General features: G+C 41.7%; 1 protein-coding gene across 3 annotated transcripts in view; it reads left to right on the forward strand.

Moving 5' to 3' along the window:
• Positions 1-23,680, forward strand: part of CUL4B (cullin 4B) — a 78,692-nt gene that overhangs the window by 35,632 nt on the left and 19,380 nt on the right. For all 3 annotated transcript variants that reach the window (XM_054709830.1, XM_028132046.2, XM_028132048.2), the window contains 2 exons: positions 21,779-21,882; positions 23,237-23,306. In XM_054709830.1, coding sequence (XP_054565805.1) covers positions 21,779-21,882; positions 23,237-23,306 — 174 coding nt within the window. The remainder of the gene's footprint in view (positions 1-21,778; positions 21,883-23,236; positions 23,307-23,680) is intronic.

The following is a 23,680-nucleotide window of genomic DNA, read 5'->3' on the forward strand; positions in this document are numbered from 1 at the left end:
GTCACCCAGCCAGGGCACTATGTTTAATTCTTTATTTTTTGTATCTTTGTATTGTTTATCCTTATTTCAGTAATATTTTTTATTCTAGTCTTCTCACCCTCATTTCTACTCCTTTCCTTGTTCCAAATGTAATCTTTGCTTTTGCTGTTTCTTAAATTCTATTCCTCAAAGCATCAATTTTCACCTTTTATAGTTTTGCATTTCACTTGCTATATATTTATATTTTCTTGGGAGTGATTTTTTTCTTTTAGGAAAACACATTTTTGATATGACATATGTGGATATTTTGGGGGGAGGGACTGGGATTTGGAGGAAGAATGTTTTTATTTTATACCCAGTTACCTTCAAAAAAGATTTAAGGCAGCATTTTTGCCAGTAATGATTATGAGCTTAAGTGAAAAGATAGTTTTACTTGAGGGAATTGTGTAACTCTACCTAGAATCTGTTTAATACAAATAGTTGCCTGTGAAATGAGGTTATTTTTATAATAATTAATCTAGATCAAACTTCCAGGGATTTCTAAAGTGTTCAGTAAAATGTAAAATAATTGTACATATCTAATAGTGCATTTCAAATATCTGGTATAAAATAGAATTTATCTCAAACTCCTAAGTAGTGATTTAACTTCTTATGCATGTTTCTATCCCAGCACCTAACAGGATACAGAGTACTTAGTAAAGACTCAATTCTTGTTGAGTCAGTGACTGCTTCCTGTGTGCAAAGCTGGACAGAAGCCATGGGCATATAATGACCTCTTAGTTCTTGCCCCTAAGGTGCTTATATTCTAGTATGTTCATGACATTAGTAGTTTGTGACCAGCAATTTTTTAAAGAAATAAAATAGAAAATATCAGAGAACATAACGCATAGTAATGATTCATTGTAGTTTCATGAAGATTTTGTTTTAATTACATACATTTATTTGCTTACTAGAGGCCCGATGCACAAAATTTGTGTAAGAGTAGGCCTTCCTTCCCCTGGCTGCTGGCACCTGGGACTGGGCTTCCCTGGCAGCCCCGGCTTCGTCTAGAAGGTCATCTGCAAGGACGTCTGGTCTAATTATCATATTACACTTTTATTATTATAGATTTATTTATTTAAAATAATTTTTATTAATTTTTTGAGAGAGAAGGGGGAAGGAGAGAGAAACATTGATTGGCTGCCTCTCCTGCACACCCCCTACCGGGAATTGAGCCTGCAACCCAGGCCTGTGCCCTGAGCACATAGGCCAAGGCACATACATTTATTTTAGGTACAGTGGATTATGACATAAAATGTATTTCTTACTGGGGCTTCTCAAAAAATTTTGGAAGCCACTGTTCTAGCACACATAACTGTCCCTAACAAACCTTGCTTAAGAGTGAGAAAAGCAGCCCTACCCGGTTTTGCTCAGTGGATAGAGCGTTGGCCTGTGAACTGAAAGGTCCCAGGTTCGATTCCGGTCAAGGGCACATGGCCGGGTTGTAGGCTCGATCCCCAGTGGGGGGCTTGCAGGAGGCAGCTGATCAATGATTCTCATCGTTGATGTTTCTATCTCTCCCTCTTCCTTCCTCTCTGAAATCAATAAAAATAAATTTTTTTAAAAAGGGAGGAAAGCATGCCCTGACCGGTTTGGCTCAGTGCTTCGGCCTGCGGACTGAAAGGTCCCGGGTTCGATTCCGGTCAAGGGCATGTACCTTGGCTGCAGGCACATCCCCAGTGGGGGTGGGGGGGGGAGATGCAGGAGGCAGCTGATTGATGTTTCTCTCTCATCGATGTTTCTAACTCTCCCGCTCCCTTCCTCTCTGTAAAAAATCAATAAAATATATTTAATATAATAATTAAAAAAATAAATAAAATAAAAAGGGAGGAAAGCAGAGTGTTTAGATTACAGGGTGTGTAGAAGATTATAAGCAGACGTGAGCTAAAACAGTACATAAGCCTTGAATGTCATGCTGAAATAAAAAGTGTGGTGTGGGGCAGGGAGATAGAAAGGATCTTATTAGATAAGGCAAGTAATTAAGTGTTTTGAATACTAAATATATTTGCCTGGGTCAAAGCCCCCAAAGTATTACAGATTATGTAGTTGAAAAGTTTCACTTCCACCCCATCTCCCAACACCCAACTAGTTTCCCTCTCCACAAACATTACTAGACAGAGGGTATCTTTCCAGAGATTTTTTTTATGTATGTAAAAACAACTGTGTTTTTATTCATTTTCTCTTTTTTTACATAAATGATAGTAGGCCATGCACCACATTACACTGTTCAGTTCTTTGTATTTTTTATACCTATTGTGGAATTTCTCTGTAATAGTACTTGAAGAGCTTGATGAAAAGTTGTTGAGGAAGGGAAATTACTGGATCTAGTCCATGTGTTAAGCAGTCAAAGCTAAACTAGAGAAGCATAGTGTTCTCTTCCAACTTGACCTTCAAAATTCACCTTAGATGTACCTGCCATTCCTGCTTTTTTTTTCTTTTATTATTAATTTTTAAAAAATCTTTTTTGTTGAGATTATTACAGATGTCCCTCTCTTTCTCCCTATTGTCCCCCTCCACCTGGTTCCCACCCCAACCCAGGTCTTCACCACCCTATTGTCTGTGTTCAGAGGTAATGGATATCCTATCTAATAAAGAGAGAATATGCTAATTGACTGTCACACCCTCACAAAATGGCGGCACCCACAGCCAATAAGGAGGGAATAGGCTAATTGACTGCCATGCCCTCAAAGATGGCAGCGCCCAGTCCCCTCAGCTCCCCAGCCCCCCAGGGCTGGCCCGAGGTGCAGGCAAGCCTCGGATTTCAGCTGCCCAGCCAAACAGGGCCGGCCCATGGGAAAACCAAACGACTGAACAAGCAGGATGCTTGGGGCGACCAGGCCAGCAGGAGGGTTAGTGAGGGACGATCAAATGACTGAACAGCAGGCTGCGTCGACCAGGCCAGTGGGGGGCTGTGAGGGGTGACCAGGCTGGCGGGGGTGCAGTTGGGGGTGACCAGGTCAGCAGGGGGGGGCGTTTGGGGGTGACCAGGACGGCAGGGGAGGTAGTTGGGGGTGACCAGGTTGGCAGGGGGGACAGTTAGGGGTGACTAGGCTGGTGGGGGGGGGCAGTTAGGAGCGACCAGGCTGGCAGAGAGGGTACAGTTGGGGGCGACCTGGCCAGCAGCAGGGGGCAGTTAGGAGTAATCAGTCTGGAACCGCAGAGGCAGTGAAGGGAGATCAGGCCAGTGGGGCGTGGGCAGTTAGGAGTGACCAGGCAGGCAGGCTGGTGAATGATTAGGAGCCAGCGGTCAGCAGTCAGACTTCCCCTGAGGGGTCCCGGATGGGAGAGGGTGCAGGCTGGGCTGAGGGCACCACCCTCCCATGCACAAATTTCATGCACCGGGCCTCTAGTATGCACATGCCCATACTAATCTTTTTGTTGAGATTATTACAGATGTCCCTCTCTTTCTCCCTGCCCCCCTTCCCTCTGAGAATCATCAATCTGTTCCATTTCCATGCCTCTGATTCTATTTTATTCACCAGTTTATTCTATTCATTAGATTTCCTATTGGTTTATTTTTATTTTTAGATTCAGTTGTTGATAGGTATGTATTTGTTGCCATTTTGTTGTTAATATTTTTTATCTTTTTCTTCCTCTTAGAGAATACCCTTCAGCATTTCATATAATACTGGTTTGGTGGTGATGAACTCCTATAACCTTTTCTTGTCTGTGAAGCTCTTTATCTGACCTTCAATTCTAAATGAGAGCTTTGCTGGGTAGAGTAATCTTGGTTGTAGATCCTTGCTGTTCATCACTTTGAGTATTTCTTGCCACTCCCTCTGGCCTGCATAGTTTCTGTTGAGAAATCAGCTGACAATCGTATGGGTGCTCCCTTGTAGGTAACTAACTGTTTTTCTCTTGCTGCTTTTAAGATTCTCTCTTTGTCTTTTGCTCTTGGCATTTTAATTATGATGTGTCTTGGTGTGGTCCTCTTTGGCTTCCTCTTGTTTGGGGTTCTGTGCGCTTCCTGAACTTGTAAGTCTATTTCTTTCACCAGGTGGGGGAAGTTTTCTGTCATTATTTCTTCAAATAGTTCCTCAATATCTTGCTCTCTCTCCTCCTCTGGCACCCTCACAATGCGAATGTTGGTATGCTTGAAGTTGTCCCAGAGGCTCCTTACACCATCCTCACATTTTTGGATTCTTTTTTATTTTTGCTCTTCTGATTGGGTGTTTTTTGCTTCCTCATATTTCAAAGCATTGATTTGATTCTCAGAATCTTCCACTCCACTGTTGGATCCCTGTACCCTGAATATTCTTTATTTCAGTCAGTGTATGCTTAATGTCTAACTGGTCCTTTTCCTTTTTTTTTTTTTTTTTTGGAGGTTTCTAAAAGATTCTTGAGTAACCTTATAACCATGGTTTTGAACTCTATATCCAGTAGTCTGCTCTCTTCCATTTCTTTCATTTGCGACATGCCTCCCTGTCTCTGCATTTTGGCTGCTTCCCTGTGTTTGTTTCTATGTATTGGGTAGAGCTGCTATGTCTCCTTGAGTTGGTAGAGTGGCCTTGTATAGTAGGTGTTCTATAGGGCCCAGTGGCTCAGCCTCCCCAGTCACCTGAGCTGTGAACCCTTTGTGGGCTGGGTGCACAGTCTTGTAGTTGAGACTTGATTGCTGTTGGTGTCATTAGGAGGAATTGATCTCCAGGCCAATTGGCTGTGAGGACCAGCTATGACTACAGTGGGAGAGCTGCTGTGCAGGAGACACCCCTATAGAACAGGACTTGGTTCAGTAGGGCTTTGGTGCTTACTGACTCTTGCCTGTTGAGTATGTCGCGTATGGGTGTGTAGAGTTGTAATCTGGTATAGTCTGACATTGACCACTGGATACCCTGGCTCTTGGGTCTCCAGGGAGATGCAAAGTCAGCCAGTGCCTGGGGCCACCCAGCAGAAGCTACAGAGAGATCTGCAGATTCCTTCTCTTTGTATCGGGTTTAGAAGTGCCCAGATAGGCCCAGCTATGAAGCAAGGCAGGCTGGTGCTGGTGCTGGGTCTTGGGCCTTTTATTGATAGGTTTGGAGCTCCCTGACCCAGCTGCACTTTGAGACATTTTTACCCTGAGCAAGGAAAGGCCATTTGTATGCAAAAGCTGATACACACAGTTTAGGTGGGATTGTAAATTGGATAAGGTGGGGGTCTTAGCGAATCACCAGGGTGGAGCAAACAAATGGCTGCCAGTCAGCCCTGTGACCAGAGAAGTCCAATCATAGGAACAATGATCCCTGCGAGTACCTCCATCTGGGAGAAAGCCACCCCCAAGTTCCTGCCTCAATGCCAGACAATCCAGTTCCTCCTTGTATGTGTCTGTGTTCCCTAGAACCTTGTCTTCGTGCTGGAGTTTAGAGCAAGCAGGACCTTGTAAAGTCAGTTCATGGTGCTGGCCTTTTAACCATTTGTACACCATAAGCGTATATAGACACAAGCAATGGACCTTCCCCACACACCGCCCGCATCTATAGCCGCAAACTCTGGTCACCCAATTTAAAAATCAGACTTTTTAGTGACATTTCTGGGTTTGTAAAGAAAATTGTGGTAACTTAAATTCGTAAATATTCCAGTGCATATGGAAGAAATGGAGATGGTTTCCATTTTGGACGCGTGGCAGTTAACTGGTTAAGAGGAACAACTGGATCTCCAGCATCCTCTGGGTCACTGAGCCCCAATCCACAGTTTTTTACAGCCCATAGTTCTTACTGCCTGTAGGGACTTCTTTTCCCAGCTCTGGGACCCTGGCCTGGGGGTCTGGTGTGGGGCTGGGACATCCTTCTTTGGGTGGCCTGTGCAGAGATAATCTACCTCCTGATTAAAAACGCGGCACACGTGGGTGCTGGACAAGCCTGTTCCGCACCTCCTACCAATCTCAATGTGCTTTCTTCTTTACTTCTCCAATTGTAGGACTTTTTTTTTTAATTTAAGAAAAGTATTACATATGTCTCCTTTCTTCCCCATTGACCCCCGCCCGCCACTCACACTCCCGAAGGCAAGCCCCCACCGCCCTAGTGTCTGTGTCCATTGGTTATGCTAATATGTATGCATACAAGTCCTTTGGTTGATCTGTAACCCTCCCCTCCCCTGCCATTTGTCTCTGGATATATTTTTGTACATCAGTTTATGTTGATCATTATATCCCAGACTAGAGGCCCGGTGCACGAAATTGGTGCACGGGGTGGGTGTCCCTCAGTCCAGCCTGCACCCTCTTCAATATGGGACCCCTCGGGAGATGTCCAACTGCAGGTTTAGGCCTTATCCCTGTGGAATCAGGCCTAAACCTGCAGTTGGACATCCCTCTCACAATCCGGGACCGCTGGCTCCTAACCGTTCACCTGCTTGCTTGATTGCCCCCTAACTGCTCCCTTGCTGACCTGATTGACACCTAACTGCTCCTCTGAGAGCCTGATTGCCCCCAAATACCCTCCCCTGCTGGCCTGATCACCCCCAAGGCTTTTATTAGTATAGATATGACCCTGCACAGAAAATTTTACTAACCCTGCTGTACAATAAGGGCTTGGCGATTGAATCATTAGGACCAGACACCAAGATTTCCTTTCTTTGAATAGTGGACGGAATAATTATCTTGTCTTTAAGTTGCCCGGAAATTAAAATGAGATAATGACTTAGAAAAGTATAAAAGTATAAAAGCACCATATAAAGACAACTGTCTTTTTAATGAAGTGGTAAAATGAAAAACACTATTTTTATTCTCCCCTTCCTTCCTTTACAGCTTTTATTTAAACTTGGAAATTTATAAAAATTTCGCTCCAATTTTCATTTCTTTACATTCAATATTATTTTGTATTGGTTTCAGGTTTTATATTAGTTACAGAATAGTGGTTAGACAATCATATACTTTACAAAGTGTTCCCCGATATTTCTAGTACCACATGTACCACAGGCTGGCAGAGAGGGTACAGTTGGCATCATACCATCATTACAACACTATTGACATCATACCATCATTACAACCTGGCATCATACCATCATTACAACACTATTGACTATATTCCCTATTTAAGTGACAATGGGTTTACAGGTTCCTTTCAGTCTTTCTTTTGTGTTGCTCGTCCTTCCTTTTCTTTCTCACTTTTCCCTCATTTTCTTTATATAGTATCTCAATTGGCCATCAAAGCTCATTGAAGGCACTGGGACACGCTTCATCCATTTTACAGACCAGGAAACTGAGGCCAATTCCAGTTGACTGTGGAACTTGACTCAGCACACAGGAAGCCCTCAGAACCATGCTCTTTGCGCTTCCTAAGGGGCAGCCGCCCGGCAAACAGAACAAACCTTCCAGTCAGGCTTCCGAGCCTCTTTCTCGAGCTCCTCTTCATTGCGGATGCTCCACATTCTTTCCTCTCCCCCCATTCTTTACTGCCCCCGCTTCTCTGAAGCAGGTGGAAGGCTTCCCACTCACTGCCTAGGCATGCTCTGCTATGGGGCAGGGTGTCGTGGGCTTGCTTTTGGGTCAAAGCAGGAGCAGGAGTCCCTGCCTCTGAAGTGTGAAGGCTGCCTGAGCGAGGCCCATTAGCACTGGGAGCTCCTCTGAGTCACATCAGTCAGTCCAGTACCCTGCAGTGCAGCACCCCTCCACTGAGGTGGCACCACCCCTCAACCCCCGCCTCAGGGGTGAGGGTCCTTGCCCCTCTGCCCAGGAGTCCTTCCATGCCCCTTGATCCCTGGATGGGCCCACCCGCGTCTTGGGGGCACTGCAGAACCTCTGTCTCTCTGCAGTTGAGGCAGATCCCTTCCCTAGGTCTCCGCAAAGCTATGAATCTGTGGCCAGAGGCCTGGTCTGTGTTTCAGCAACCCCATGCCTGCAATGTTCCCAGGGACCCCCGGGAGCGGCTAGGTGGGTCCGGCCTCGCCTCCCCAGGGCCGCGATCGTCCCAGGGACCCCCGGGAGTGGCTAGGTGGATCCGGCCTCGCCTCCCCGGGGCCACGATCATCCCAGGAACCCCGGGAGCGGCTAGGCGGGTCCGGCCTTGCCTCCCCAGGGCCATGATTGTCCCTGGGACCCCTGGGAGCGGCTAGGCGGGTCCGGCCTTGCCTCCCCGGGGCGGCGCTGTTCCCAGGGACCCCTGGGAGCGGCTAGGCAGGCCACTGCCCCTCCTGGGGCCTGCGATGGACCCAGACCCCTCCTGTGCCATCTGGCGCTGCCCACCCCACCGCCTCCCCTGCCGATGGACTGGAACCTTGTGGGCAGTGTCTGGCGCTGCCTGCAGGGCCTCCTTTGCCCCCGATGGACCCATTCCCCTGGAAGCAGGCCATGGTGCTGCCCGCCCTGCCTTTGTATGCAAATTAATCGCCATTTTTGGTGGGTTAATTTGCATACTCACTCACTGATTGGCTGTGGACATAGCGAAGGTATGGTCAATTTACATATATGTCTATTATTAGGTAAGATATGAGTAAGATCATGTGATACTCATCTTTTTCCAACTGGCTTATTTTGCCTAGCATAATGCTCTCCAGGTCCGTCCATGCTGTTGCAAATGGTAAAAGTTCCTTTTCTATAGCGGTGTAGTATTCCATTGTGTGGATGTACCATAGTTTTTAATTCACTCATCTGCTGATGGACACTTAGGCTGTTTCCAAATCTTAGCTATTGTAAATTGTGCTGCTTATAAACATAGGGGTACATATATCCTTTCTGATTGGTGTTTCTGGCTTCTTGGGATATAGTCCTACAAGTGGGGTTACTGGGTCAAATGGGAGTTCCATTTTCAGTTTTTTTAGGAAACTCCATACTGTTCTCCACAGTGGCTGCACCAGTCTGCATTCCCACCAGCAGTGCAAGAGGGTTCCTTTCTCTCCACATCCTCCTCAGCACCTGTCCTTTGTTGATGATAGCCATTCTGACAGGTGTGAGATGGTATCTAGTTGTTTTGATTTGCATCTCTCGGATGATTAGTACTTTGAGCATGTTTTCATGTCTCTCGACTTTCTGTATGTCCTCTTTAGAAAAGTGTCTATGTAGGTCCTTTGCCCATTTTTTGATTGGATTGTTTATCTTCCTTTTGTTAAGTTATATGAGTTCCCTGTAAATGTTGGAGATTAAACCCTTATCTGAAATAGCATTGGAAAATATGTTCTCCCATGCAGTGGGATTTGTTATTTTGTTGATCGTTTAATTTGCTGTGCGGAAGCTTTTTATTTTGATGTAGTCCCATTTGTTTATTTTCTCCTTAGTACCCAGTGCCCTAGGAGCTGTATTGGTAAAGATATTGCTATGGCATATGTCTGATATTTTGCTGCCTATGGAGTCTTTTAAGATATTTATGGTTTCCTGTCTTACATTTAACTCCTTTAGCCGTTTTGAGTTTGTTTTTTGTGTATGGCATAAGTTGGTGATCTAGTTTCTTTTTTTTGCATGTATCTGACCAAATTTCCCAGCACCATTTTTTGAAGAGATTGTCTTTACTCCATTGTATGCTCTTGCCTCCTTTGTCAAATATTAATTGAGCATAGTGGCTTGGGTCAATTTCTGGGTTCTCTATTCCGTTCCATTGGTCTATATGTCTGTTCTTGTGCCAGTACCAGGCAGTTTTGAGAAGCGTGGCTTGGTAATATAGCTTGATATCTGGTATTGTGATCCCTCCAACTTTGTTCTTCTTTCTCAGGATAGCTGTGGCTATTCAGGGTCTTTTTAAATTCCAGATGAACTTTTTGGAGAGTTCTAGGTCTTTGAAATAAGCCGTTGGTATTTTAATGGGGATTGCATTGAATCTGTAGATTGCTTTGGGTAGTATGGACATTTTAATGATGTTGATTCGTCCAACCCATGAACATGGTATGTTCTTCCATTTGTTTATGTCTTCCTCTATCTCTTTTTTTCAACGTCGTATAGTTTTCTTAGTACAGGTCTTTTACCTCCCTAGTTAAGTTTATTCCTAGGTATCTTGATTTTTTTTGGTGCAATGGTAAATGGGATTGTCTTTTTAGTTTCTCTTTCTGTGAGTTCATGATTGGTGTATAAAAATGCCATAGATTTCTGGGTGTTAATTTTGTATCCTGCTACATTTCCAAATTCATTTATTAAGTCTAGTAGTTTTTTTTTATTATTTTTTATTTTATTTTTTTTATTTTATTATTATTTTTTTTTAATTTCTTTATTGATTAAGGTATCACATATTTGTCCTCGTCCCCCCATTTCCATCCCACCCCCCTCCCCACACATGCCCCCACCCCCCTGTTGTCCTTAACCACTGGTTGGGCTCATATGTCTGCACACAAGTCCTTTGGTTGATCTCTCCCTTTATCCCCACCCTTCCCTACCCTCCCCCCGAGTCCCGACAGTCTGATCCATGCCTCCTTGTTTCTGGGTCTGTTCTTGTTCATCAGTCTATGTTGTTCATTATTTCCCCTAGATGAGTGAGATCATGTGCTCTTAGAAATACACTTATAAGAACCGAAAATGAGACAAGCAATAATGGTTATGGTGACAGGCAAATAAATCAGTCTGTAGTGAGTTTCTTTCTGGGCCAACAGTTCTTTTGAGACCCAATTTCAATGTCCAACAGTTCGTTATGTGTACATGTCAGCACTGACATTTCAGTTCTGGATGGTGGACAACTGGTGGTAATGCAGGTCCGACTCTGTCTGGTTTCGTCCTGGGCAATCTGCAGTGATGCACAGCTGCTAACTGCTATTATGGGAAGGCCACATCAGCGTCTTCTGTCTCTGGACTGCTTCTCTTCTGTATTCATGGCTGGAGTAGTCCTGTCGATTCTTCTCTTGCTAGAATCCACATGGTCTCGGAGTTGTTTTCTGAAAATATACAAACATATTCTCGACCAAGAGTTAATAAAGGAATATTTTCTATAAATTTGACTGGGGATCCTTTTTCAATTTTTGCCCAAGTGATTTTCCTCTGGCTTGTTTTATCACCTTGTGTGTTTTTCATGGGTGTCTTGCTTTTAGCCTTACAATTAATTTTCTAAAGTATTAATTTTCTAGATGTAATTTACTTACAGGATATTTTTCCTTACATGATATTACTCTACTATCCCCTCCTTTTTTGATTTAAATGTTAGGAGGCTTTTGAAAATTTTATAATGTAGTCTTGATGGCTTTTAAATTTTAATTTTTTGTACTATAATATTACTGTTTTAGGTTCATTACATGGTGCACAATTTTATCGTGAGATGAAGTACCAATAAAGATTTTAGTTGATACTTTAGGAACACCTTTTTGTCCAGTACAGTTATTTTTCTAGAATATTCACTTGTTTCAACTGGCCAATTTAAATTTGCCTGAAAACTTGACTACTATTTTACTGTCAAATTTATTACTCTAACAATAATCTTGTTTTACCCTGTAAATATTGGTGGAAGGGATTATTTGCCTTCTTGAGTAGGTCCTGAGCATTCCTGGTGGTAGGCTGGATTTAGATATCATAAACCCCCTTCCCCACACCATGGGTACAAGACAACTCAAACAATTCTTGTTGGAGTGAGAGGGCAGCTGCTGTCGGCCAAGTCTCTGTCGGTCACCTGGGTCCTGATCTGAGCTGGGCATGGGAAGCACGAAGCAGCCATGGGGGCAGGAGACCACCCTCAGAAGGGGCTAGGATTCAGGGCCCTGCAATGTTGGGGGGGGTGAGGGTCTGTGCCCCACCTCTGTTGATCCCCAAATTCTCTCCTGATGGCCCCTCTGCGACTGTGCCTGTCTTAGGTTGTTCCTTCCTTGAGGAATCTTACCCGTCTCTGGCTAACCAGCCATCCTCCGGGGCCAAGCAGGGTGACGTGAGGTTCAGTTTTGTCTCCTTGGTAGCCTATGCCCCCGTGGCCTCCATGCCCAGCTCCTGTCTTGGGATCCCCTCGCCTGCTGGCGGGGCCCCAGCCCTGATCACATATCTTTTGGAACCCGGGTTTCTTCTCCAGGGGGGGCTCAGTTCGCCCTACTGGGTGAGAGACAGATCCATGGCACCAGCCATAACGAGACTTCAACCTCGACATGAACAGAGAGCTCATGCAACAGCTGTGAGCAATTGAATTGTGTCAAGAGGGTCTCTCTTGGCCTAAAGGGTAAGAGGGACCAATATAGAGTGCTCAGGTGCCCTCCCAGGAGGCCCTCCACACAACGAAAAGGGTTAAATCCTTACATGTCTTTTTTAAATTGCTGCCAGACATTCCAAGAATTAGTTTGTACGTTTGCTTGGGATAATTATATATTATGCTTTAGTAATTCTAAAGTATCAAGAGATGTTTTAAGTTTGTCTCCAAGCACCAAACAGATGACTTTTTTTTTTTTTTATTCCCAAGGGTGCGAGGAACTATTATAAGTATTGGGGATGATCCAAATCTGGGGATAAATTTTAATGATAGTGTAGAATAATATCATGCAAGGATATTCTTTGTTCTCATCCATGGGAATTCCCTTTCAAACTGGCTGTCCATTTCAAGTCTAGTAGTTTTTTGATGGAGTCTTTTGGGTTTTCTATGTACAGTATCATGTCATCTGTGAATAAGGACAGTTGTACATCTTCTTTTCCAATTTGGATTCCTTTTATTTCTTCTTCTTGTGTGATTGCTATGGCTAGCACTTACAGTACTATATTAAACAGGAGTGGTGGAAGTGGGCATCTCTGTCTTGTTCTTGTTCTTTGGGGAAATGGATTTAATATGATGTAGGCTGTAGGTTTGTCATATAAGGCTTTTATTATGTTGAGGTACGATCCCTCTATTCCCACTTTTCTGAGAGTGTTTATCAAGAAAGGGTATTGGATTTTGTCAAGTGCTTTTTCTGCATCAATTGATATGATTATGTGATTTTTATCTCTCAGTTGTTTATGTGATGTATCACATTCATTTATTTCCAAATATTGTACCATCCTTGCATCCCTGGAATAAATCCCACTTGGTCATGGTGTATGATCTTTCTAATGTAATGCTGGATCTGATTTGCTAGAATTTTGTTGAGTATTTTAGCATCTTCTGTTCATCAAGAATATTGGCCTGTAGTTTTTTTTGTGGTGTCTTTATCTGTGTTTGTGATTAGGGTAATGCTGTCTTCATAGAAAGAACTTGGAAGTGTGCCTTCCTCTTGAATTTTTTGAAATAGTCTGAGGAGGATTGGTTTTAGTTCTTTGAGTGCTTTTTTAGAACTCCCCTGTAAAGTCATCCAGACCAGGGCTTTGATTTGCTGGAAGATTTTTTATTACTGCTTCAATTTCTTCCGTAGTTATTAGCCTCTTCAGGATTTTGATTCTTCCTGATGGCGGTTTGGGAGCTTGTATATTTCTAAGAATATGTCCATTTCTTCTAAGTTGTCCAGTTTGTTGGAATAGAGTTGCTCAAAGTATTTTTTCATAATGCTTTGTATTTCTGTGGGATCAGTTTTACTTCACCTCTTTCATTTCTGATTTTGTTTATTTGGGTCCTCTTTCTTTGATTTTTGGTGAGCCTGGCTAGAGGTTCATCAATCTTGTTTATCCTTTCATAGAACCAGTTCTTGGTTTTGGTGATATTTTGTATTGTGTTTTTTGGTCTCTGTGTCATTTATTTCCACTCAGATCTTTATTATTTCCTTCCTTCTGCTTACACTGGGCTTTTCTTGTTGCTCTCCTTCTAACTCTTTGAGTTGTAGGGTTAGGTAATTTATTAACATTTTTTTCTTGTTTTTTGAGGTAGGCCTGTAGAGCTCTGAACATCCCTCTCAAGATTGCTTTCACTGTGTCCCATAGATTTTGGATTGTTGTCTTTTCATTGTCATTTGTTACTGGGATGCTTTTTATTTTTTTTATTTCTTTGTTAACCCATACATTGTTTAATAGCATGCTATTTAGCCTCCAAGTGTTGACTTGTTTTCATTGTAGTTGATTTCTAATTTTATGCCATTGTGATCTGAGAAGATGCTTGATATGATTTCTATCTTCTTGGATTTGAAGAGACTTTGCCTCTATCCCAAAATGTGGTCTATCATTGAAAATGACCTGTGTGCACTTCAGAAGAATGTATATTCTGTGGCTTTGGGGTGAAATGTTATGAAGATATCAATTAATTCCATCTGATCTAGTGAGTCATTTAGGATTGATGTTTCTTTCCTGATTTTTTGTTTAGGGCAGTGGTCGGCAAACTCATTAATCAACAGAGCCAAATATCAACAGTACAACGATTGAAATTTCTTTTGAGAGCCACATTTTTTAAACTTATACTTTTTCTAACTCCACTTCTTCAAAATAGACTCGACCCGGCCATGGTATTTTGTGGAAGAGCCACACTCAAGGGGCCAAAGAGCCATATGTGGCTCGCGAGCCGCAGTTTGCCGACCACAGGTTTAGGGGATTTCTCCAGTCGTGTCAGTGGGGTATTAAAGCCCCTACTATGACTGTATTGCTGTCAGTCTCTCCCTTGATATCTTTCAGAGGTTTTTTTTTATGTAGTTGGGTGTTTCTGTATTGGGTGCATACATGTTTGCCAGAGTTGTTGTATCTTGTTGAATTGCTCCCTTTACTATTGTGACGTGGCCTTCCTTATCTCTTGGGTTTTTTATTTTATTTTATTTTAGTTTTTATTCTTTATTGATTAAGGTATCACATATTTGTCCTCATCCCCCCTTATCTCTTGTTATGGCCTTCACTTTGAGATCTAATTTGTCAGATATAAATATTGCTACTCCTGATTTGTTTTCATTTCCATTTGCATCAAAAAATTTTTTTTCATTTCTTCACTATCAGTCTGTGTGAGTCCTTTGTTCTGAGGTGGGTCTTCTGTAGACAGCAGATATATGGGTCATGTTATCTTATCCTTTCAGCTAACCTATGTATTTTGATTGGGACATTTATTTCATTTACATTTAAAGTTATTGATAGGTACTTGTTTGTCGCCATTTTTATTCTTTATGCCTGTGTTCCTTCTTCCCTTCCTATTTCTTCTTTTAATAGTGGTCCCTTTAGCATTTCTTGTATTGCTGGTTTGGTGGTAATAAACTCCCTTGTTCCTTTTTTGTCTGTGAAGCTCCTGATTTCACTTTCAATTTTGAATGATAGCATTACTGGGTATAGTATTCTTGGATTCAGACCCTTGCTTTGCATGACTTTGTATATTTCATTCCATTCCTTTCTGGCCTGATGTGTTTCTGTTGAGAAGTCAGTTGATAGTCTGATGGGAGATCTCTTATAGGTAACTTTCTGTCTCTGTCTGGCAGCCTTTAAGATTCTTACTTTGTCGTTGGTGTTTGCCAATTTAATTATAATGTGCCTTGGCATGGGTATTTTTGTGTTCATCTTGTTTGGGACTCTGTGAGCTTCTTGGACTTGTGTGGGGGTTTTTCTTTCCAATATCAGGGAAGTTGTCTGTCATTCTTTTTTTAAAAATTTCTTTATTGATTAATGTATCACATATTTGTCCTCATCCCCCCATTCCCATCCCACACCCCTCCCCACGCATGCCCCTACCCCCCTGTTGTCCTTAACCACTAGTTAGGCTCATATGCATGCACACAAGTCCTTTGGTTGATCTGTCATTATTTCTTCAAACAGGTTTTTCTATTCCTTGCTCAGTTTCCTCTCCTTCTGGGACCCCTTTTATGTGGATGTTGTTTTGTTTCATGTTGTCCCAAATGTCCCTTAGGCTCTCCTGTTTTTTAAGTTTTTTTTTTTCCATTTTCTGCTCTGTTTAGTTATTTTATCCTACCTTGTCTTCTAGCTCACTGATGTGGTCCTCAGCTTCTTCTAGTCTACTGTTGATGCTTTCTATTGTGTTCTTTATTGCAGCTATGTCATTCTTCATTTCTTCTTGGTTCTTCATTTCCTCTTGGTTCTCACACATGTTGTTGAGTTTGTCTTCCATCCTTTTCAGCGTCCCTATGACCATTGCTCTGAATTCTTTCTCTGACAAATTGCTTGCCTCCATTTCGTTTACTTCCTTTTCTGGTGATTCCTCCTTTTCTTATGGGTGCTATTTCTTTGTCTCCCCGTTTTTGCTCCTCTCAAGGTGACTGGTTATGTGGCTCACTCTCTACCACGTTGACTTAGAGGCACAAAATAAAACTCGACAAAGCACAACACAGAGGGCACAAAACACGAACGTATTCATGATAGCAATAACCCCAAGTAAAGGTGACCACCAGGGGAAAGAGAATTAGGGTAGAGAAAAGAGCCCAAACATGATACTGAGAAAAGGAAAGAAGGTAAGAGAAAAAGAAAAAAAGAAGGTGAAAAATATGTATATAGGGAGAAAACTTCAAAAAACCAACAACTAATCCAAACAATGCGAACAATAAACACCCAGAAAAGAAGGAGGGGAGCTGAATCAGAAGAGGCAGAGCTTATTTCCAGAAGGTAAGGTCAAGGAATTGAATGAATGGGGTAATGGCCATGGTTCACTTTAGAGAGGGTAGAAAGAGAATGAGTTTATAAGAAGAACAGGAAAAAACAAAATAATAAAAAAGTAGAAAATAATAATTGAAAAAAATTAATTAAAAATAAAAAAATAAGTAAAAATATAAAAATAAAATAAAGTGAAAAAATTTGTTTCTTAAGTAAAAGATAAATAAAAAAAGTGAAGTAGTAAAGTTCGTTAGCTTCATTGGAGCTTCAGTGTCTCATGGGGGCTGGTTTAAGACCCCTCTATAATGTTCTGCCTGCCACATCTCAGTTTTCTGTCAGATAGTCACCACAGTGTTGAAGTTCCTAGTGATCCACCGCTCCTCTGCCACGACCTTAGTTTCAAGCAGACAGAAGCAATCTGTCCAATTTGTTTTTCTGCCTGCTTTCAGTCGTATTTACACAAGCGTCTAGTTCTGACATGGCCCCTAGGTGGCTGTGTTTCTGTATTAGTTTCTGGGATCAAATGGCCCCTCAACCTAGTCCCCCAGGGCTCCCTGTGGGTATTTAGAATCTTCCTTTCCCTGGGGCGCTCAAGACTGGGTGTGGCTGCACTGCTGGAAGGTGCCTGGTCTTTGGGAGAAAAATGCTCAGGATTGAGGGTTGGACTGTCCCAGAGCTGGCTTCCTCCTCATCTGTCCCTCTTCTGCTCCCCAGTTTCCTCAAAAACCACCTTCCCCTGAAATCTTGGTGAGTGTTTTTTTTTTTTTTTTTTTTAATTTACTTTTTTTTAAACTTACTTTTTTTTTCTTTCTTTTTTTTCAGTGAGTGTTTTAATCGAAAGATCCTATGCACTGGGTTTAGCTAGTAAAGCAAGGAAGTTATAAAGACAGAGCAACCACACAGCCTCACGTCTTTCTCCCCCCAGCACCGTGCAACTGGTATAGAACTTCAGGCTGCCTTTCTGGGTGCAGTTTCCCACGGCTGTAGGCTTAGATCTAGAGTCCCCCATTGCTAGCAGCCCTGTGGACCCTCTTCTACATTTGCGGGCTACACTGACCCCAAGAGACAGGGATTTGGTGCAATGCAGTCTCCCTCTAAGACTCTAGTTCCGGCTGCACACGCTTCTCCCTCCAGCCCAGATCCCTGATCTCACCTCTCTCCAGGCCATCTCTGACCTTTTCGTCAGTGGATTGCCTCACCAGCTGTGTTTAATTCCTCAATTCCAGGTGGTGGTTATCCGATTCAGTTGTTTCTTCTATCTGCTCTGTGAGAAGGCGCAGGACCCATCCGTCTATTCAGCTGCCATCTTGTCTCTCCCTGGACAAACGTTTTAGGCTCCTGTGGCTGGGTAGGCTGGAGTCTCGGTGTTGGTAGGTTCACAGCTGAGGCAGGTGGTCCCTGGGCTTTGTGGCTATAGGGTCCTGGGTGGTATCCGAGGTCTCCCTGGGTGAAGGTAAGGCTGGGCTTTCGATCACAGCTGGTCTCCCCTTCAAGATGGCAAGGTCTCTGCGGCAGAGCCAGCTGCTCTGGGAGAGATTGCAGTGGTAGTAGAGGCTGCCTGGCCAGGGGAGCCTGGTCCGCCAGTCCCTGACAATCCTGTGGAATATAACTGTCCCTCACTCACAAATACACACACTCCCCACACATCCACGCACTCTCCTTTTGATCTTTCACTCACTCACACTATCTTGCTCACTGCTGTCCTGTTGGCCATCATCTTACCTGTTCCCAGTTGTAGGACTTTCATTCAGCCAGCTTTCCAGCAGTTCTGGATGATGGTTGTTCTGCATTTTAGTTGTAACTTTGATGTGGTTGTGGGAGGTGGCCAGTACAGGCGTTTACCTACACCGCCATCTTCCAAGAACTGTATCCATCCTGCTTTTCTTTCCTCTCTAACATCTTAAAACACCTTCCATCTAAACACAGGTGAGGCTGTTTGCATTTAAAGCCCAGATTACTTCTCTATTTCTCACTTTTCCCACCAGCTCTCTATCCATTTCCCTCTGGGTCTTTTTTAGACTCCACCTCTTTACCTCTGCTCAAGAAATCTTTCCTAACTTGCCTCTGCCCCAAAGACTGGATTAGGGGTCACACCTCTATGCTTATCCCTATCACAGCATCTAGCACAGTGTATTGTAATTGTATGTTTTCTGGCCAGTTTTCTCCTTACATCATAAAAGCCTCTTCTATGTGCAGCACACATTGCTAGTTAGAGGTATGTTAGTGTTTTTTTTTTGTGTTTTTTTTTTTTGAGTATTTACTATATTCACCTAGTTCAAAGCCCAAAAAGTATTAACGAACACATATCAGTAGACACTTGAACACATGGTCTCTTTCTGTCAGTAAGGAGAATTTGGGGACAGGATATACACATGAAGACATGTGGTATTGACTCAGTGACATCAGTGTGGTATGCCAGGTGAGTCACTAGTTGCTGAGGCAATTAAGGAAAGCTTTATTGGAAGAAGGAAGACCTAGTTGAGTAGTGAGAGAATATGGTATCTTGTGTGAGAAGATAAATAGATGTGTTGAGGACTACAATATGGGAGAAGGAGGAATATAGCAGAAGGGAATGGAGAAATAGGACTTGGAGAAGTACTGGAAATGGGTGGGAAATGTGGACAAGATGAAGTAGAAAGACAGAATCTAAGCAGGAAAATGAGAAATGCTGAGAAAATGAGTCCCTCAAAAGGATCACCTTGATACAATGAGAAGAATCCTAAAGGAGGAAGGGGGAGAGTCCATAGAGGACCAATAAATAAATATAAAGACACCTTTTAGACATTTGTGGCCTAACCCTAGGAAAGTGGCCTTTTTATTCCTCCTTAGCTGCTGGATCTAATTGGACTGCTGTTTTCTGGTGAGTTGTGACTCCTTTCCTCCAATGGTATAAGTGGTTTCCTTTAAGCTTTCTTTTCATTTGCTGATTCATTTATTGGACCTGCATACTGGCAATATGACTAGCAAATACATATTTATAAAATCCCACTTCAACCAACAGAACTTGGATGCTCCTTTAGAGTCAATTTTAATGAATTTTTGCCTTCTGTTATGGTAAGACAGGAATCCTGATGTTATACTAAGTCATAACTAGTTGGAATTATAGATTATATCGGAGCTCATCTAAAGAGTTTTACCCAGGCTGTTGTTTTAAATTTGAAAGTCTTTTGATATGCATAACAAGAAACTCATTGAAATCTGAAGTTTGTCCTTTTAGGAGCCGAGTATAAAAGAAGACCAATTCAACTATTAGAATGAAGTAAAAATACAGTCATTTTTTTTATAATTAATGTTTATTCAGTTCAAATTTTGAAACCTATATTTATTTAAATATTTTAAAACTGAAACGTTGGAGAAAAATTCTTAGTGGTTAATTACATCATATATATAATACTGCTAGAAGTAATTTCTGCATTCTGTTCACGAGAACCAAATTTTTGTTGTTGTTGTTGTTTGTTTTTTAATTTCTTTATTGATTAAGGTATCACATATTTGTCCTCATGCCCCCATTCCCATCCCACACCCCTCCCCACACATGCCCCCACCCCCCTGTTGTCCTTAACCACCAGTTAGGCTCATATGCCTACACACAAGTCCTTTGGTTGATCTCCCCCTTTACCCCCACCCTTCCCTACCCTCCCCCCGAGGCCCGACAGTCTGATCCATGCCTCCTTGTTTCTGGGTCTGTTCTTGTTCATCAGTCTATGTTGTTCATTATTTCCCCTAGATGAGTGAGATCATGTGCTATTAGAAATACACTTATAAGAACCGAAAATGAGACAAGCAATAATGGTTATGGTGACAGGCAAATGAATCAGTGTGTAGTGAGTTTCTTTCTGGGCCAACAGTTCTTTTGAGACCCAATTTCAATGTCCAACAGTTCGTTATGTGTACATGTCAGCACTGACATTTCAGTTCTAGATGGTGGACAAATGGTGGTAATGCAGGTCCGACTCTGTCTGGTTTCGTCCTGGGCAATCTGCAGTGATGCACAGCTGCTAACTGCTAGTAGGGGAAGGCCACATCAGCGTCTTCCATCTCTGGACTGCTTCTCTCCTGTCTTCATGGCTGGAGTAGTCCTGTCGATTCCTCTCTTGCTGGAATCCACATGGTCTCGGGAGTTGTTTTCTGAAAATATACAAACATATTCTCGACCAAAAGTTAATAAAGGAATATTTTCTATAAATTTGACTGGGGATCCTTTTTCAATTTTTGCCCAAATGATTTTCCTCTGGCTTGTTTTATCACCTTGTGTGTTTTTCATGGGTGTCTTGCTTTTAGCCTTACAATTAATTTTCTAAAGTATTAATTTTCTAGATGTAATTTACTTACAGGATATTTTTCCTTACATGATATTCCTCTACTATCCCCTCCTTTTTTGATTTAAATGTTAGGAGGCTTTTGAAAATTTTATAATGTAGTCTTGATGGCTTTTATATTTTAATTTTTTGCACTATAATATTACTGTTTTAGGTTCATTATATGGTGCACAATTTGATCGTGAGATGAAGTACCAATAAAAATTTTAGTTGACACTTTAGGAACACCTTTTTCTCTAGTACAATTAATTTTTCTAGAATATTAGCTTGTTTCAACTAGCCAATTTAAATTTGCCTGAAAACTTGACTACTATTTTACTGTCAAATTTATTACTCTAACAATAATCTTGTTTTACCCTGTAAATATTGGTGGAAGGAATTATTTGCCTTCTTGAGTAGGTCCTGAGCATTCCTGGTGGTAGGCTGGATTTAGATATCGTAAACCCACTTCCCCACACCATGGGTACAAGACAACTCAAACAATTCTTGTTGGAGTGAGAGGGCAGCTGCTGTCGGCCAAGTCTCTGTCGGTCACCTGGGTCCTGATCTGAGCTGGGCATGGGAAGCACAAAGCAGCCATGGGTGTAGGAGACCTCCCTTAGAAGGGGCTAGGATTCAGGCCCCTGCAATGTTGGGGGGGGGGTGAGGTTCTGTGCCCCACCTCTGTTGATCCCCAAATTCTCTCCTGATGGACCCTCTGTGACTGTGCCTGTCTTAGGTTGAGAACCAAATTATTAATAAAATTTTATTCAGTGGTGGTCAGACTGCCCAACCTTTCCGATGAAAATTGGTGAAATTATTTTTTAGGCTCAAAATGGACTTCTGCTTATGAAAACAATGGACATTTTAAAGAACAAGACAGCATTTATATGTAGCAGTTGTTATAAATTGAATGTCTTCACCTTCATGTGGGGGAGAGGGGCTTGGCTTGATTCCCCCCATCCTTAAGACCTTTACAGCCATAATCAATAAATTATAATACATTGGTTATGAAAAAGTTCACCTCCCACATTGTTAATATATTGTTGTTTTACTATGTGTTTTAAATGGATGTTCAACCCTTTTTAATAAGCTTACATGGTAGAAATACCAAAATAATAAAAATTTATGTAAATAATTGAGAATGCCCCCCCCTCTGTTCTTCCCTTAAGCATGTGTGTGTTTAATCTTACAGGCTGTAGAAAATCTCTGTTCTTACAAGATTTCTGCAAACTTGTACAAACAGCTGAGACAGATTTGTGAAGATCACATCAAAGCACAAATTCATCAGTTCAGAGAATATCCTTTTAAAAACAAAACATCTTGTATTTTTATCATTTATTCTCTTCCTATCCCTCACTATTTAATTCAGCTTGAAATGGAATACAGTCAAACCTCATTTCTCCAATGTCTCCTACCTTGAATAATTCAGTTCTCAACCAAGTTGTTTACAAAAATAATATCTCCGTTGTTGAACCAACTTCCTTGGTTTTTGACCTGACAACCCTTTCATGCTTGTACAAAGGAGAGAATGCTTTTGTTGCTGGTGAAATCCCATAATTAGTACAATTTTAAAACATAAAGAGGCCATCGAGAATGCTAATGTTGCTAAGGGTGTGAAAGAAAAAATGATCATGGGCAATTGGAGAGGTAGAAAAACTGTTGTTGATTTGGATAAATGAAAAGCAGGTAACCAGTGACAGCATTTCAGAGACAGTGATAATGTGAAAAAGCAAAGATGCTGCATGTTGATCTTAAAGACACCTATAGAACAAGAGCTGAAAGTGATTCCTTTAAGGATAGTAGGGGCTGGTTCGATAAATTTAAGAAAAGAAGTGTTCATTTATAGGTTAAACAGTACATTAGACATGTACTATATATAAGAAAGGTTAAGACAGAATCATTTGGGGGGTCTGGAACAGATTAATTCAATTTACATGATTTCTAATGGAAAAAAAAAGAATCTATTTACGAACAAATTGCTTCTTGAACAGCCTTCTGGAACGAAGTAAGTTTGAGAACTGAGGTTCCACTGTAGCTGTGTTTTGTAGATTTAATTTTGTTTATTTTGCTTCTAGAGAAGAATTTTTTTAGCTTTAATTAGGATGTAAGTCTACTATGTGGTATTAATGTAAATAAGATGTTCTTGCATCTTTACCCTTTCTTTGCCCTAACAAATTTCCATTTGAAGAAAGATAATTTAAGGAAATCATAAACTGAAAACACAATGCTCCATTATGCTTAAGTTTTTTTTTAAAATATATTTTTATTGACTTCAGAGAAGAAAGGAGAGGGAGAAAGAGAAAGATCAATGATAGAATCATTCATCGGTTGCCTCCTGCATGCCCCCTACTGGGGATCGAGCCCGCAACCCAGGCATGTGCCCTTGACCAGAATGGAACCTGGGACCCTTCAGTCTGTAGGCCGACACTCTATCCACTGTGACAACCCAGCTAGGTCAAGACTTGTTTTTTAGGTATTTTTAGTGAGATATAATATTTTTACAGTTTAAGAAATGGCATTTTGTTCTATAAATAAGTACTATTTAGTTTCATTAGTATGTAAGGTATTCCAAATTTAAGACAAATGTGCTATTACTTTGCACATGCCACTTATACTGAGCACTTTAAAATATCCTTGACGTACATCTCACGGACTCATTGGATAGTGTTCTTTTTCTAAAGAAGATTGATAAATGCTGGCAGAACCACTGTAGACAAATGGTAAGCTGGAAAAAGTATTACATTTCAGCTAAATGTTATAGTTAAAAAATAAATTTCTTCAAATACAGGAATGTTAGTTTTAAAAGCTATGCAGTAAGGGCCTGCCTCCATATCTGTTCTTCTGAATTGGAAACTAATTTTGGTTTTGTTTTCTGTTTTGAAAATTCAAGTTACAAGTAAGCAAGCATTTAATTTTTTTTAATGTTCATTGATTTGAGAGAAACATTGATGTGAGAGAGAAACATTGATTGATTGCCTCCTGTACATGCCTCTACCAGAGATCAACCCCAAAACCTAGGTATGTGCCCTGACCAGGAATCAAACCTGCAACTCTTTGGTGCCCAGGCAAATACTCTAACCATTGAACCACACCG

This window comes from Eptesicus fuscus, chromosome 1, assembly GCF_027574615.1.
Source record: "Eptesicus fuscus isolate TK198812 chromosome 1, DD_ASM_mEF_20220401, whole genome shotgun sequence".
NCBI lineage: Eukaryota > Metazoa > Chordata > Mammalia > Chiroptera > Vespertilionidae > Eptesicus > Eptesicus fuscus.